Source organism: Ricinus communis, chromosome 5 (genome assembly GCF_019578655.1).
Source record: "Ricinus communis isolate WT05 ecotype wild-type chromosome 5, ASM1957865v1, whole genome shotgun sequence".
Lineage (NCBI taxonomy): Eukaryota > Viridiplantae > Streptophyta > Magnoliopsida > Malpighiales > Euphorbiaceae > Ricinus > Ricinus communis.
Window position 1 is genome coordinate 29,498,651 of NC_063260.1, and position 14,736 is coordinate 29,513,386.

Genomic DNA, 14,736 nt, shown 5'->3' on the forward strand with positions numbered 1-14,736 from the left:
ATTCTTTTTCCAAAAGGTCTAGAAAATATGAATATTATCTAAAGCAAACATAATAAATGTCTCACGCACCAAAATCAGTGCATCACCATTAAAAAAACAAAACACTCGTACAAGAGTAGAATAGATTAAGAAAGAAAAATTCGTTGTAGGGATTCTTTCGCTTGAGAATATAAAAAATACAGCCTGTATTTTGCCAAAGATACTAAAGCAAAATCTGTATTCTGAGTTCAATACAGAAGCAAATATCTGGTTTGGGTTAACAGAAACAGAGATCCTTGGAGGTGGATTGTTACAGTTGCCTGGCTGGTGTTATTGAGCTTTGCATGAGTATGAGTTTGACTTTGACACCAAACAAACTCAGGAACATGCATGCTTGAGGTGATATGGTGGTGGCTATTGATTTTATTTATATTTCCACTATTGTTTATGATTTTATCATATGACTCTTCAAGGATTGGTATCACTTCATGCAGAGAGAAATAGGAATTCAAAGCTTATTCGGGAGATAGCGACTCTTAATTATTGGCCCTTTTGCTTGGTTACCTTTTCTTTATGCAGTAATAAAACCTTCTATCTTAAATAAATGTCCCCTTGTTAGCATGATGTGATGGTTTCAGTTGAATTCTCAAATCCTCCAAGTACCCTTCAGGGAACATGGAAGTTATGGCTGTCTCTGAATAGAACAAATCAAGCTGCTTTGCTTGAAAATAAAGCAATAAAAACATTCTCTGCGCAAGGAAATCTGATATCAATTATCTGACAGAACATCCTATCTTGCAAATATTTAATTTCAGAAATAAAAGTGATTTTCCTTCCAAACACTTGGCAGGGGCACACAACATGTAGAGACTCTTCAACTGCAGTTGATGAAATGCGGCGATCAACAGACACAGGGTAATCAGATCAATATTTCATGATAATACTCCATATTTACATCAATACCACAGTAGGAGAGACCCGTCTGCATAAAACCAACAATGGCCTTACAGAAAATGGAAAGAGAAGAGAGGTTATTATGAAGTTGGCAGCATGAGGTAAACGCAGCATTACTTGAAGACATTATAAAACAAATACAGAAGCTATAGGAAATTAGTCCCACAAAAGCCCTCAACCTACTGCCAGAGCTTAACAATTTGCTGTCACCTCCTTACCTCATGCAACCCTATTCATGTTTCCCAGTATCTTTTGTCTCCAATGTGACTTCAATATCTCAACAGATAATGCATAAAAAGTAAAATGAAACAGTGAATAAAAAGCATATGGGCCTTCTGATTTTCGATGATTACTGATGACAATTAAACCATGTAAGTTGCAGAGCCTTGTTCCGTCATTTGACTGAAGGAGCATACCAGATGAATAACAAAAAATCATCCTCCCCAGAGAAAATGATGGAACCACCCTCAGTGCTATTTTCCGTTAAAATATGTAACTGAACAAGCTACAAAGAAAGATAAGCCAATTGAAGATATACACATGCACACAATTTCAATGCTATGATTTTTTCCCATTAGGTTTTGGTGACTGGTAAGGCTGGTTGTATGGAGAAGCCCGAGTATCACTTAGACTGGATAAGCTCCTTAATGGCTGCCCATTCCTTGTTACAAATCCTGCCTGTGTTCTGATGCCATTTTTAGTATGCATATTTGACTTGTTACGATCGGCTTGCATGGTTTGGAAATAATAGGAAGAGCTCGCCATATCCTTCAAGTTAGGCAAAGGCTTTAGCGTTTCAACAACTTCACTCATTCGGGGTCTGGCTTTGGGGTCCCGGCTAAGACACTGGGAAGCCAACTGTATAGCTTTCTGAGCACCTTTGATTGAAAAGTGGCCTTCGAGACGAGGGTCTAATAACCGGTAGAATCTTCTCCTATCTCCAAAATGCGGTCTTGCCCATTCTACAAGGTTGTGCTCCCCATTTGGCCGGTTCTTGTCCATGGATCTTCGGCCAGTCAACATTTCAAGCAAAACTACTCCAAAACTATAGACATCACTCTTTGAGGTCAAATGTCCTAAGCCAATATGGAACGAGCAGCATAACATCAGATAATGAGAAAAACAATGCATCCACAACTTCTAAATCAAGGAATTCTACTGAACACAGTACTTGTATCAAAATAGATGCTACTTTAATTTGAAACTCAAAACGTTACTGGTTGCAATAACAACAGTGAAATTTATGTAGCACAATAGATCACTAAACAACATATTTCGGCATGTTAATTATCCAACTAAGTACATTTGATTTTCTCCCTGGAATAACTAGCTCCTTCAATATAAGATATACAAATTTTATTCCATAAACAAGCATTCTTGCTTTAAGACCAATAGCCCGACTTGAAAAACAAAAAACAGAAGAACAAAATAGTATCAAGGAAAGATGGCAGTCAACTTTTAAATAAATGATATGCCAATCAACCACTAATGCAAGGTAGTATGAGGATTCCATCTATTACACACATAAAATATTTGTATAATCACCTCCAGCCTCAAAAGAAGGGGCAACTTCATGGATGCATAACAGGCCGCCTAAGCTAAACGTTTGAGGATTCGAGCAAACTTGTAAAATACAAGAGTTGATGGTTGTGTTGAAAGCCAACTTATTTGACATTCTGGCTTTGCAGATACCTCGCTCAAATGGTTTTGAAGCAAGCATTTTGTAAAACATTAACTATTGCCTTTTTTGAATATAATGAAGTCATTGCCACTTGGTCAGAAAAGACAAACAGAAGAGATGATAGTGAGTCCCACCATGCTAATGGTCCCATTAATGAACAAGTGGCAAACAATATGCTGCAATATAATATCATTAACACTTCTAAACCACCATTTGATAGTTTCCCTTATCATCCAGGGTGGCACAGGAATTCAGAAATCAAACAGCACTTCTAACAATTCATCCAAAGTATGCATCTTCATAAAAATAATGAAAAGGAAATTAAAATCACGCACCAGTCATCACATACTCTGGAGCAGCATAGCCATATGTTCCCATTACTCGAGTAGATACGTGAGTTTTACCACTCTCAGGACCATCTTTGGCCAGTCCAAAATCAGAGAGTTTGGCATTGTAATCCTATAATGGTAATGTCATTCTCTCAGATTTCGAAGGGAAATTAAAAATATTAATAAAAAGATAAAAAAGAGCATGATATTGGGAAAAAAAATTATTACTGATGCATGTGTCAGCCACATACCGCATCTAATAAGATATTTGATGTTTTAAAATCACGATATATCACTGATCTTTCAGCCTCTTCATGAAGAAAGGCAAGACCCTTTGCGGCACCAAGTGCAATCTTCATTCTAATAGACCATGGAAGAGGCAAGGACCCTTCTGCATATGAAATGGTTGTTACCAGAGAACATTAAACATCAATCATGGAGATGCATATATTTAATATATAAACTGGTTTGTGTGAGAAGACCAAAAGTAAAGAGAATGTAAAATACTAAAATGGAAGAAAATATGAATATATGATAAGACTCTAAAGGGGGGCCACATAGAACTGTATCCAATCCAATTACATGATGGTACTTACAGTTGGAGCAAAATGCTGCAAATGAATCCACTCTCAGCTCTGCAATTAATTCTTATGCAGGGATCATGTTGACACAGGAATTAGTGGCCAATATCTCCCCCCACCACCACAGGAAAAAAAATAGAAAAAGAGAAAGTAGAGAAAGAAGACTAATTTCCATGAAGCTATATTATTCTATATTATTCCTCACTTTTCAAAATCTACTCTAGAATAAGAAGTTACGAAACCATTTCAAAGGAAAGAGATGCTTGAGCAACCTGAATGTTTAGCCAAAACAAGAAGGCATGCTAATAAACTGTCCCTTGACAATCTTAAACAAACTCTCTGGTACACTAATTCTTATTCTAATTGAGAATTAGAATAAGAACATGCAAGTCTCTTTGGCAAATCCTAAATGGACAAATCAAATGAAGCACTTTATTTCCCTATGATGAGCACAATCAACTTCTAAATTATACGAAAAAGAAAAAGAGAAGTACAGCTATCTCAACAGCTGGACAAACAAATAGTAAATTCATAGAAATAGTTAAACCTTTTTCCAAAAATTAAATCAATGATTTACAAACTAAGATAGCTAAACCAGATCTGCAAGGACCTCTATACCCAGGATGCAATAAACAATCTACACTCATATGGCTGCTGGTTGATTATTGAAAAAAGAAAATAGAAAAGGAAAGATACAACAAGCCCCTAAGCAGTACTGCAGCAGCCAAACTCATAGATGCATTTGGTTAAGCATATGGTATTGGGGAATAAAGATACAAAAGTACCTCTCTCCTTATCAATTCCAGATATAAATATTTTAGTTTTTGCTGATTGCTGACATATCATGCAGACCAATATCTTTAGTTCTATAAGTTACAAGTCCCAAGGATGACACATGGAGTCGCCCTCAAAACACCACATCAAATGTCGAGCGGCAATCTTAGTGTCCTTTAGAAAAACTAAGCTTATAACTTTATGAATTTGACATCCCCTCTTGTCCCAATAAAACAATATCTATTATGTCATAAATATCAGTTTTTCTTAAGCAAACAGGGTGGGATAAAAATCTGATGACTAAATATTTCCAAAACAATTGCAAGTGCATGGACACAACATTTTCCATTTATCAGTTCATAAATGAACATTCTTATATGACATAAAGAATCTGTCTTAAGCCAATGGAAGAACATGGCGCCCTAATACCCCAACCTAACACTCAAGTCGCTTGAAGGATCCCAAAAGTACATAATTACACATTGATTACATCCCACGAATTAAAGACCAATTTTCCACATTATAAGTCTGATCAAGATACATGTATAAAATAAATAAAAGAAATTTGGGTCTGTTAATTTGTTGAATTACATACTTCTGAAAAGGTGATTCTCCAAGCTTCCTCTTGGCATAAACTCATATACGAGCAACCTCTGATCATCTTCAATACAATAACCAATCAATTTAACCAAATTGGGATGCAGAAGATTTCCCAGAAAACTAACTTCAGCCTGAAAAATTGTGAAAAACATTAAAGTCCTAACAATAAGGGAAAAAAAAAATCATAACCTAGCATTGAAAGAAGAAGAAACAGGTAAAAGAAAAAAGAAAGAAAGGGTCCGCACAAGCCACTCCTTATGACCCTGAAGTCCATCGTGGTTGAGTGTTTTCACAGCAACAGTAAGCCCTGTGCCAGGTTTCACTGGAGCAGTTCCATTCTCCTCTATCCAACCTTTGAAGACACAACCAAAACCACCCTCCCCAAGAAGACTCTCAGGCCTGAAATTCCTAGTTGCCAATTTAAGGTCATTGAATGTGAATATCCGTAGCTGCGAAGCAAGCTTCAGTTCTTCGCTGAATTTTGGAGTAGATGAGGCACTTTCTCCATTACTAGTGGTTGTAGAGGATATTACTGGAACAACTGGTTGGTCTTTGCTCTTCTCCTCAGTAGATTTACTTTCCACTGAAGACCAAAGCAATATGGAAATCATAAATGTTGCTATTCAAATTGCTATAATTTTTACATTTGTGCAGATGCAGCTCTTGCTTCAGTTTACCAATTTGTTAAATACAAGCAAGTTTAGTGACAAAAAGACAAGGTAGTTGCTATCTAGGAGCTACTCCATAGATGATATAGAAAATGATCATCTGGGGCTGTTTAATCATACATGCTCTAGTACGACAAATTACCATTTAAACCAACATAATCTTAATTGAGGCTCCACCATATTGAAAAAGCTTTCAATAAACTCTTTGATATAAAATGAGACAAGTTTTAGAACATTTATGTCTCACTTTTCCCTGTATGGTCTCACTTCTGAAACAAAGAAACAGTATTAAGTTTTACGGTGATCCCAGCTTACCACATGCATGACAAGGCTTCCCTCATCCTTGATCCTAAGAAATCAAATTTGCTACTTCACCATAAAATAACATCAACAACAAGAATTCCTTTTTTTTTTTTCAAGTGAAAGGAGAAAAGAAGTGTTAAAAATCATCAACATGGTAAATTCCAAGGAAATTGGGCCCTAGATGATGGAATAAAAGTTGTTACTATATAATCAGTCCTTAAAATTCAAAGAACATATGGCTTCTCTTTACCTGATTTAGTAGAACCAAACTACAATAACATTAAAGTAGCAAAACTAACTTCACACCTAAAACATACTATTCTTAATTAAACATAAGTTGACCACCAAAAAATCAAAAAGAAAAGAGAAAAAAATTGAGATTATTACCATACTGAGCAGTAGTGCCACTAAGAGAGTTATCAACTTTTGATCTTGAAGGCATGCATCCTCCTATCAACCGTAATTTAGGCCAACAACCAATCTCCTTCTCCTCCTCATCTTTCTTATTCTTCTTCTTCTTTGATTTATCTTCCAAATTCTTTACCTTTAAAGAATCAGGACCCAGACCCATCTTCCCAAACAAAACCAAAAGAAAAAGAACAAAACTTGTAAGCTTAAAAACTAATTAAAATAAAGAGAACCCATTTCAAAGAATAAGACTTTTAAGTCATTCGAAACCTATCAGAAACAGAGAAATGGATCACAAGTGAGAACCAGTGATACCCAGTTGTGTTGTGAAGTTTTTAGTCAAAAGGAGGTTTGAGAGAGAGAGAGAGAGAGAGAGAGAGAAAGAGAGGTGCTTGAGAAAGAGGGAAAGTGTTCAACAATGGGCAGTTTGGGCAGTTTGAAACAGGGGAAAAGGGCAGTTCGGGCAACTTAGACAGAGAGATTGGTCTTAACAGTAACATTGGCATATTCCGGACGAGAAATCATATGATTAAAAAAAATACATAGATGAATATATTACATATAACATTATTTGTTAAAAAATAATTATTTTTAATAATGGATTAAGCAAAATAAAGAACTTGTCTAAATGTTTATTAATGAATGTGTTGGTACCATTCAATTTATGCCACATTGCCCAACTTGACCAAAATAATGCATCAACTAATTAACACTCTTTATCACTTCCACCTTCTTCTTTTATAATATATTATTTCATTTGGTGCACAATTCTTTCATGCAGTGATTTTATTTATTTTTTCTATTATAAGCATATGAATACATGAATATCTCATTATTTTCCAGAAACTCAGGCAGACCAATCTTTATTTTTAGGATAAATAATAAACAGAAATTATCTAGTAACATTATAGATGATAAATATTTAAAATTATCTAGTATCATTATATATATATGATTATATATTTTAGCTTATGACCTTGTAACAGAGTTTTTAAATAAATTTATTATCCACGTACAAAAGTAGAATTAAAATTAGATAGGGTGATATAAGTTTAGAACCTTATTTCCTGGAAAACAAGTCTGCAAAAGATTTTCTCTTGACGAAAAAAATAAGTCTAAGAAAAAAGGAAAACTAAATTATGATAATTGGATTTATATTTTTTCTAAATTCTTGTTATGGTTTTAAGGGATCAGAAATATTAAATTAAATAATATGTTTTTTTTTTATTCATCATAACCTTATATATTGCACAATAAAGGAAAAGAATATTTTTCTATAATCACTATAATAGTAACACATAAACTACTGAATTTAGTAATACTTTTACTAATATCAATAAATAATGAAAAAATTAAAGCTTAAAATTTCTTTCATTTTTATTATAAGGAATTAACGTTAGGGCATTGGTTGGCATAGAATAAAATATATTTATTTTATGTTATTATATGTTGAGAAAAAAAAGAAAAAAAGAAAATGTGAGTTAAACATCATTATCGAAAAGAGTTGAGAATTCCAAGGGAGAAAGTAATAGTGGGGCAATATTTCTTTCCAAGTTCCACTATTTTTGCTGCCTATTATTTGGCCTCTCAACCATTTCCTAATGTGTGCCTTATTTTCTTATCTTCTTTCTCATCATTTCCCTCCTCAGTGTCCTTATCATCTGTTATCTAGCCGCAATTCTTTTCTTTTCTTTTTATTTTCTAGTCTTCTCATACAATTATTGTTCTTATCAATTCATTTTTCCTTATATTTTTCCACCTTTAATTTCTTGTCACGCTCCCCTTTTAAATTCACCTCCATTACTTCCGCACCAAAATAAAAAAACCATTTAAATATATTCTTGATATTTTTTATATACTACTTTTGATTTTTTGAGGTGGATGATTTTCTTTTAAACAATATTCGCAAAATAAAAAATACAATATTAAAAAAAAAAAACTAAAGAAGCATTTGTAATAACAAGAAAATGATCGGTAAAATTATCTGTGCGGATTTTTGTATATAAAAACATTTTTGAGTCCACCAGTGGGGCAATATGAAGGAGACTATATATATATATATATATTTTACCCTAATTGATCTTTCAATAGAAATGTGCATTTGTGTGATATCCTTCTAACGTTAGACCAATGATGTACACATTTTGTGAGTCTTATATGACCAATCCCAACAGACATCATATGAACACTGATTGGTTATCTCAATAAACAACAAATGGTAGTCATAAGAATTTCTTAAATTATTTTACTTAATTAATTACTTGTATTAAGTATTTTTAGAGAAATTCATGTTTCTTATGCCAATTGTGCAAATGGTTATCTCAATATTTTATACCAAATTTATAATTATAATAATTGCACATTTACCATTAATTTATTAGTTAATATTATGTATTTTTAGATTTTCTCTTTATATATTTTAAGATTTTTAATGACTCTTTATAATATATATATATATAAATTAGATGCGAAACACAATCATTAAGAAAACGTTCACTTTAAAAAATAGAGTTGTAGATTAACGTTCATAGAAAAAAGTAGCCATTACCCTATGCATTGTTTGAGAAAAATTATTAATTAAGAATCCTATTGTTGGTATCGGAATTCCATTATTAAATAAGGTTTTAGTCCGCATCTATAAATCTTATCAATGAATAAAAAGATTGGTCTTCAGGTTTCTAGCACGTTACCATCGAGTTAGGCTAGTAGGGGCTCAATCCCCAATAGCCTTTTCCCTTTCAAAAATGTGTATAAAAAACAAATAATAATATTTAAAACAGGAAAAAAAAGAACAAAAAGTTTAAAGCATGTCCACTCTACTCTAGAGTAATCCCCAGATTTATCCTGATTTAAGCTTCAAGGAGTAATTTTTCTCCAGTGAACCACAACGGTACATTTTCACTAGTAGATGATAAGAGTGCTTTATACAAAGATAAAATGTTTATGAAAGATGAGTAAACTATCTAAAACTGCCATCCATATATAAATTAGTAAAACTAACATACAGTTGGAGAACAAGGGCCGGCAACAAAATCTAGTCATGCAATATAAAACTTAATTCTGTAATGTGCATCAAGTTTCAAGCCATGTCAAAGTTCCCATGATCAAATTATTACTTGGGAGCTTCCCTGCTGTCGGTGTAAGATATGTTATTTTCCTCCTGCAAAAGTTGATTTAGTTAGAAGTTAGAATTGAGCTAAATCAGGCACCGACAACGATTCCTCTAGTAAAGTATGAAAACTAGAAAACCTAACCTCTGAAGGTCGATGTCTGTGATATAGATGAACCCAGCGACATTACTGAACCAAAAAACCGGATAAGGAGTTTTTATTAGTCAAACAGTGGAAATTTAGTGCTTTTTTTGGAGATGCCCAATTCACCTAAATCAAACATACTTCCATGATCAAAAGGACGTGCACATGTGACATGCCTGAGATTTTGGTGAGGTCATTAAGCAATTTTATAAATTCATGGTGACATACACAGCATTAAATAGATGGGACAAGTATGCAGGAGGTATTAAGAGGAGAAAAAAAAATCAAGGTCCAAAAGTCAGATTTATGTTCATATGTTATTTGGGTTGCCTGTTGCAATACAAATTCATGAAAACAGGCTGACACGAGACCATACATTCTGAAATCATAATGTTAAATCCACATGATATTTACGGTTTAAATGTGGAAGAAGTACCTTGAAACAATTTTGTCAGGGTCTTGAGCATATGAAACAGCAAGAACAACATGGAGCAAATCTCGATCAATATTCACTGCTGCAACTCTAAGAGGATCAGCAACAGGGTCAGCACCAATTGGCAGAGCTGATCTGGGGGCTTGTGGCCCACCGCCAATCCGATAGACAGACAAATCACTAAAATTTGCAACATTTGAATGCGGAGAGAGATCATTAGAAATGCCATAGAAATATTCCTGAGAGAAAGCCGCATGTTTTAACCTTGTTATTACAAGGAAAAAGGACAAAAAGAAGAAACTTCTAAAAGCAAGTATAGGACTATGAACTAGGACCAGATACCAAATAGAAGACTCCACCGCTCTCCCCTCCAAACAAGATAAAAAGATCTCAACTTTTCATAATAGGCCAACACATAATTTACATGAAGCTAAGTCATTACCCAAATTAGGAAACTTCCCTTATAGTCATAAAGTTCTCTTTCTATTAAATAGGAAATTTATGCATAAAAATTTAAACTCTCCATATGTAGTTGTCGAAGAAATAAAGGTTAAACCAATAGAAATTGTGAAACCCATTTAGTATAAAATTGCATTTACCCTGATCCTATAACTCCTACTCTTTTGGCGGACTTTTGAGCTCCTGGATACAACACCACCTGACTTCTGAAGTTTCACAACATCTACATTGGGCTTGCTCCTTAACACATCCCTAAGCATGCTAAAGAGCTTTTCCTGCAAGAATTCAAAAATATAACTTCCAGAAAATTCAATATGATAGGAGAACAGAAGTGAGACTTGAAGTAGAAAATTGTGTACAGTAATAACAATCCACACATAATAGACATTGCTCATTCCATCAGTGCCCACCCCACCAAAAAAGAGAATAAAAAAGGAGAGTTGCTATCAAGAAGTACTAGCAAAAAATAATCACATATTACTCTGCAACATAGCATAAGAATAGCTTCAATGTAGAAAAGATTTTTTTCAAGTTTGAATTTGTTCATTTGGAATCTGGGAGTTGACAATATTTCTCCATTTCTGTTTGTAACAATTTGTGTCCTAAGGTGTTCATCTGTTCTGATATTTACTGGGTTAGGCCAAGTACTGTTGCTTAAATACCTGCAAGACAAATTTCTTATAGAAGCAAAGATTGGAAGGGTAGCGCAGAGTATAATGAGCAGTTCCATTATGAGAGAAAACATGGTTCATTGAGGGAGTGGCGCTTCCAGTGAAAAGTCTATATAAAATTCAAAGCAAACAAAGTTATAAAGATGCACTAGGTGTTGTTCACCAAACCAACATATGAGAACTGAGAAAGCATTAGAAAACTGTTGCAGATTTAACTAACAAGATAAAGTGCAAGCAAAATGAAGAGAGAAAAGGCATTTACTAATATATTTTATCACATATAGACTTTCAAGTACAACTAATTTTCTTAAATACATGAGACACATAATAACAACATGCATAACTTCTCAATTTTAACTCCAGTAAGTATAGGCTAATCAAAACCAATCACGACCTTGCAAGCTAATATACAAACATGAAGAGAAAATAAAGAGAACAGTAGGCCAGGGACTTGCACTCAAATAATGTTTGAAAAAGTAATACCTGGCCTAAAACCAAGACAACGTTGGCACTAAATGTATCAATTGCATGGAGAATCAGCTGAAATAAGACACAAGACATGAAAGGTTGTTAAGCAATAGGTCAGAAGTAATTACAACATATATGCCTATGTTGATGCACCATCATCCATTATATAGGACCTCCAAAACACAGTTACCTCATAACCCACACCTTCAATCCAACCCATGGTGTTGATCACCATGCCTGCAGCGCGAGATTCTGCATTTCCAGTAAACTGTCTCTCCAATATTTGAGCAAGCTCCTTTACAAGTGCTTTATACAACTCCACATTTTGGCTGAGAAAAGAGATCAACAATAAATAAAATTATCGAATTTGGTGACAAGACATCTTAGCTGAATAAAAGAGTATAATATTGTGCTAAGTTGCCCAATAATGGATTGCATAAACTATGAGAAATAACAGAAGAAAAAGAGAAACTAAGAATGCAAATTAATAACCTGGGCGTTGTGTGCCCATAGAAGTAAACAAGTGGCATTTCAAGCGAAATGCCTTCCACTGGATCAATGGGCAACTCAATAGGGGTGGCAGCAATGCATCCAGGACATGTTATTGATCCTTGGCCAATATCCAAGTCCAAAAATGTAGGTTTCCAACCTTGTTTAGCTGCCCAACTGACAAGCATCCGGGACAAGGTGCTCTTCCCAGAATCTGTAGGTCCCACAACAATCACCCTAGGACCCTGAAATACCACAAAGGCACATAAGCAGCTCATGAGTTCAGAAATGAATTAATGTGCAGACATAATAAGCTTGAGTAGAAAATGCAGAAAAAATGAGTCTAGATGTGCTGAACATTCAGCTATTAAGCTATAAAGTATTTTATCAAATGAGTAAAATATTGGGGTCCATTGCACATCTTCTGAAAGAACGCAGATGCAGTTGTGTAGGAACTAGTATATCTATTTGATAGGCATATGTCAAACCATTGCTGTTTATGACCATTCTGATGATCCAGACATTAGAATGAGTCAATTCTCTAGCACTAGCAGTATTAGATGATATATCAATACCTAAAGCAGCAAATATTTTTAAATGGCCAAAATGTTAAATCAGCTCATCTGGGCGCGACAATGACTGCTATCCATTAAAATAGGAATAAGAAAATGCTTGTAAGAATAGAGGTAGACGTTTGAACTTTTAAACTTAAACACAGAATATGTCCAAAAACTATCCAGAAGTGTCACGCCTATAACTGAAGAAACAAGGAAACCTGAGAACCTAAATCCAAAAGTAAAATACTTGTAGCTTTAGCAGACACATTCAACACACACTAAAATGCAATGTAGGTCAATAAACTCATACTTGAGAAGAGTCAGAGGAGGAGGCTTTAGCGCGATTTCTTCGTCCTTCCAAAACAGCATGGACATTTACATAACTAACCATAGGAGTCTGCAAAAACCAATTAGCAAACTCGATTTCAATAATGCATCCAAAAAAACTAATATATAATAAACAGTAATCAATCAGTCAATAAGAAATAAATAAATACCTCATCTGCAGTATAATCAGTTTCAGTAGTACCATCCATCTCAATTGTAGCTCCATACCACGTAAACACCTACCAAAGAAACACATAAAAGATGCTAACTTTGAGCTATGTTCAAGTTGATCGATTCGTTTATTTTTATTTTTTTAATGAGGAAAGCAAATTGGGAATGGAGAAGAAAATTACAGCGAATTTTAAACGAGGAGGAAAAGTAAGCCACATTTCAGGAGGTAACTCTGTACCAAAAATCTCAGCAGTGCCGTTTAGTAGTCTCAGGCGAAGCGGCGTATCGTTGGCTACTTCGATTCTTAGCTCACTCTCTCTCTCTAATTTTACTTGCTTCATCGTTGAGGCTGCTGTCATGGCTGCACCACCGTAAGCCATGTCGTTGTTTTGAATATTGAGAGAAATGTTTAATTATAATGGGAATTAGGAAAAGAAAGGAGTGGAATGTTGTTCTTAAATTTCGAATGTGAAAAATGGAAGGGTTTAGGGTTTTGTTTTTGGCTTGCCTTGTAGATCCGAAACGCCGAATATAGCAATTCGATTCGTGTGATCGTTCCGTGTATCCAAGAAGGTTTGATTGGTAGTACTGTTATTCCACCGATGCATTGATTACTGCTTATTGATAACAGCCCTAATTTTTTTTTTAAAGGTTCTGAACCTCTATGTTTTCGTGTTACTTATGTTTCATCTGATTTAGAATAGAAATTCTTGTAGATATCTTTTTTTCGTTTTTGCTACAATTTCTTCTTTATATTTTACTAAATTAAATTAATAGATGATTAAATTTATAAATTTAAAAAGAAAATTTATACATCTCTTAATAATAAAATTATTTGGCAATATTAATTAATATATGAATTTTATATTATTTTTTATTTTATTACTATAGTAGTAAAGCCTTTAAAGTCAATGAAATGATAATACTTTTTTTTAAAATTTAATTACAATTTTGAGTTTAAATTTTTAAATATATAATTATATTAAAATTTTTTTTAAAATATTTTCTGATCGATTAAGATTTTACTTTACATATTTTAAATAGGGAGAGAAATCCTTTTTTCTCCTTCATATTGAATGTAGTCTATCACTTTGAGGTTATGAGAACCTTGTGAATTGATATAAATTATGGCATGCATCTCTGAGGAGAGTGGCACGGCCAAACATCATCCCAGAAGCGAATCAGCTTACCATTGCCCAACAAAAGTCTAGCCCAAGTTCTGCCTGAAAGTCTCTCTGTACCAAATAATACCTTTCTAGATGCAGGATATTATAGAGGTGGGTTGGTCAATCCATTTTTTCCATTGGAGAGGTAATATATATATATATATATATATATATTATCAAAAGAAAAATTAGATTATGACAGGCAACCAACATTTGCCTAACCCAATAGCAAAGTGAAGCGTCCATCGCAAAGCATGTTGATGTTGTGCCTAAACGAATAGGAAGCCCTAAAAATAACGCAAGAAAGCACCATCTGCAAGACGAGGGACAGGAAAGACGGAGACGGGAGCTTCTTCCTGCTGGCCTCTGACCATTTTTCCCCTAAAAACTGCCTTCAAAAGGGATATCAGAACCCTTTATAAACATAAGCTTTAAGCCTAATTTCTTAAAGATAATTCTTATAT

At 34.0% G+C, this 14,736-nt stretch overlaps 2 protein-coding genes across 3 annotated transcripts; both read right to left on the bottom strand.

The window, feature by feature from the left end:
- Positions 1–1,245: 1,245 nt before the first annotated feature.
- On the bottom strand, positions 1,246–6,761 carry LOC8276023 (serine/threonine-protein kinase PBL34). Of its 2 annotated transcripts, none has more exons than XM_002517422.4 (6): positions 6,257–6,761; positions 5,144–5,481; positions 4,894–5,029; positions 3,195–3,334; positions 2,950–3,073; positions 1,246–2,009 (listed from the first exon to the last, which is right to left on the bottom strand). In XM_002517422.4, the coding sequence occupies exons 1-6, from the start codon at positions 6,438–6,440 to the stop codon at positions 1,492–1,494; spliced, it is 1,440 nt and encodes a 479-aa protein (XP_002517468.1). In that variant the 5' UTR covers positions 6,441–6,761; the 3' UTR covers positions 1,246–1,491. The 2 variants fall into 2 exon arrangements, with proteins under 2 accessions (XP_002517468.1, XP_015573643.1); XM_015718157.2 differs by having other exon boundaries at positions 3,195–3,331; positions 6,257–6,759.
- Positions 6,762–9,076: 2,315 nt separating this feature from the next.
- On the bottom strand, positions 9,077–13,815 carry LOC8276022 (protein CLP1 homolog). The gene is made up of 11 exons (XM_048374800.1): positions 13,615–13,815; positions 13,289–13,467; positions 13,106–13,174; positions 12,919–13,005; positions 12,055–12,296; positions 11,753–11,891; positions 11,578–11,634; positions 10,564–10,698; positions 9,968–10,203; positions 9,532–9,576; positions 9,077–9,437 (listed from the first exon to the last, which is right to left on the bottom strand). The coding sequence occupies exons 1-11, from the start codon at positions 13,712–13,714 to the stop codon at positions 9,350–9,352; spliced, it is 1,377 nt and encodes a 458-aa protein (XP_048230757.1). The 5' UTR covers positions 13,715–13,815; the 3' UTR covers positions 9,077–9,349.
- Positions 13,816–14,736: the final 921 nt, after the last annotated feature.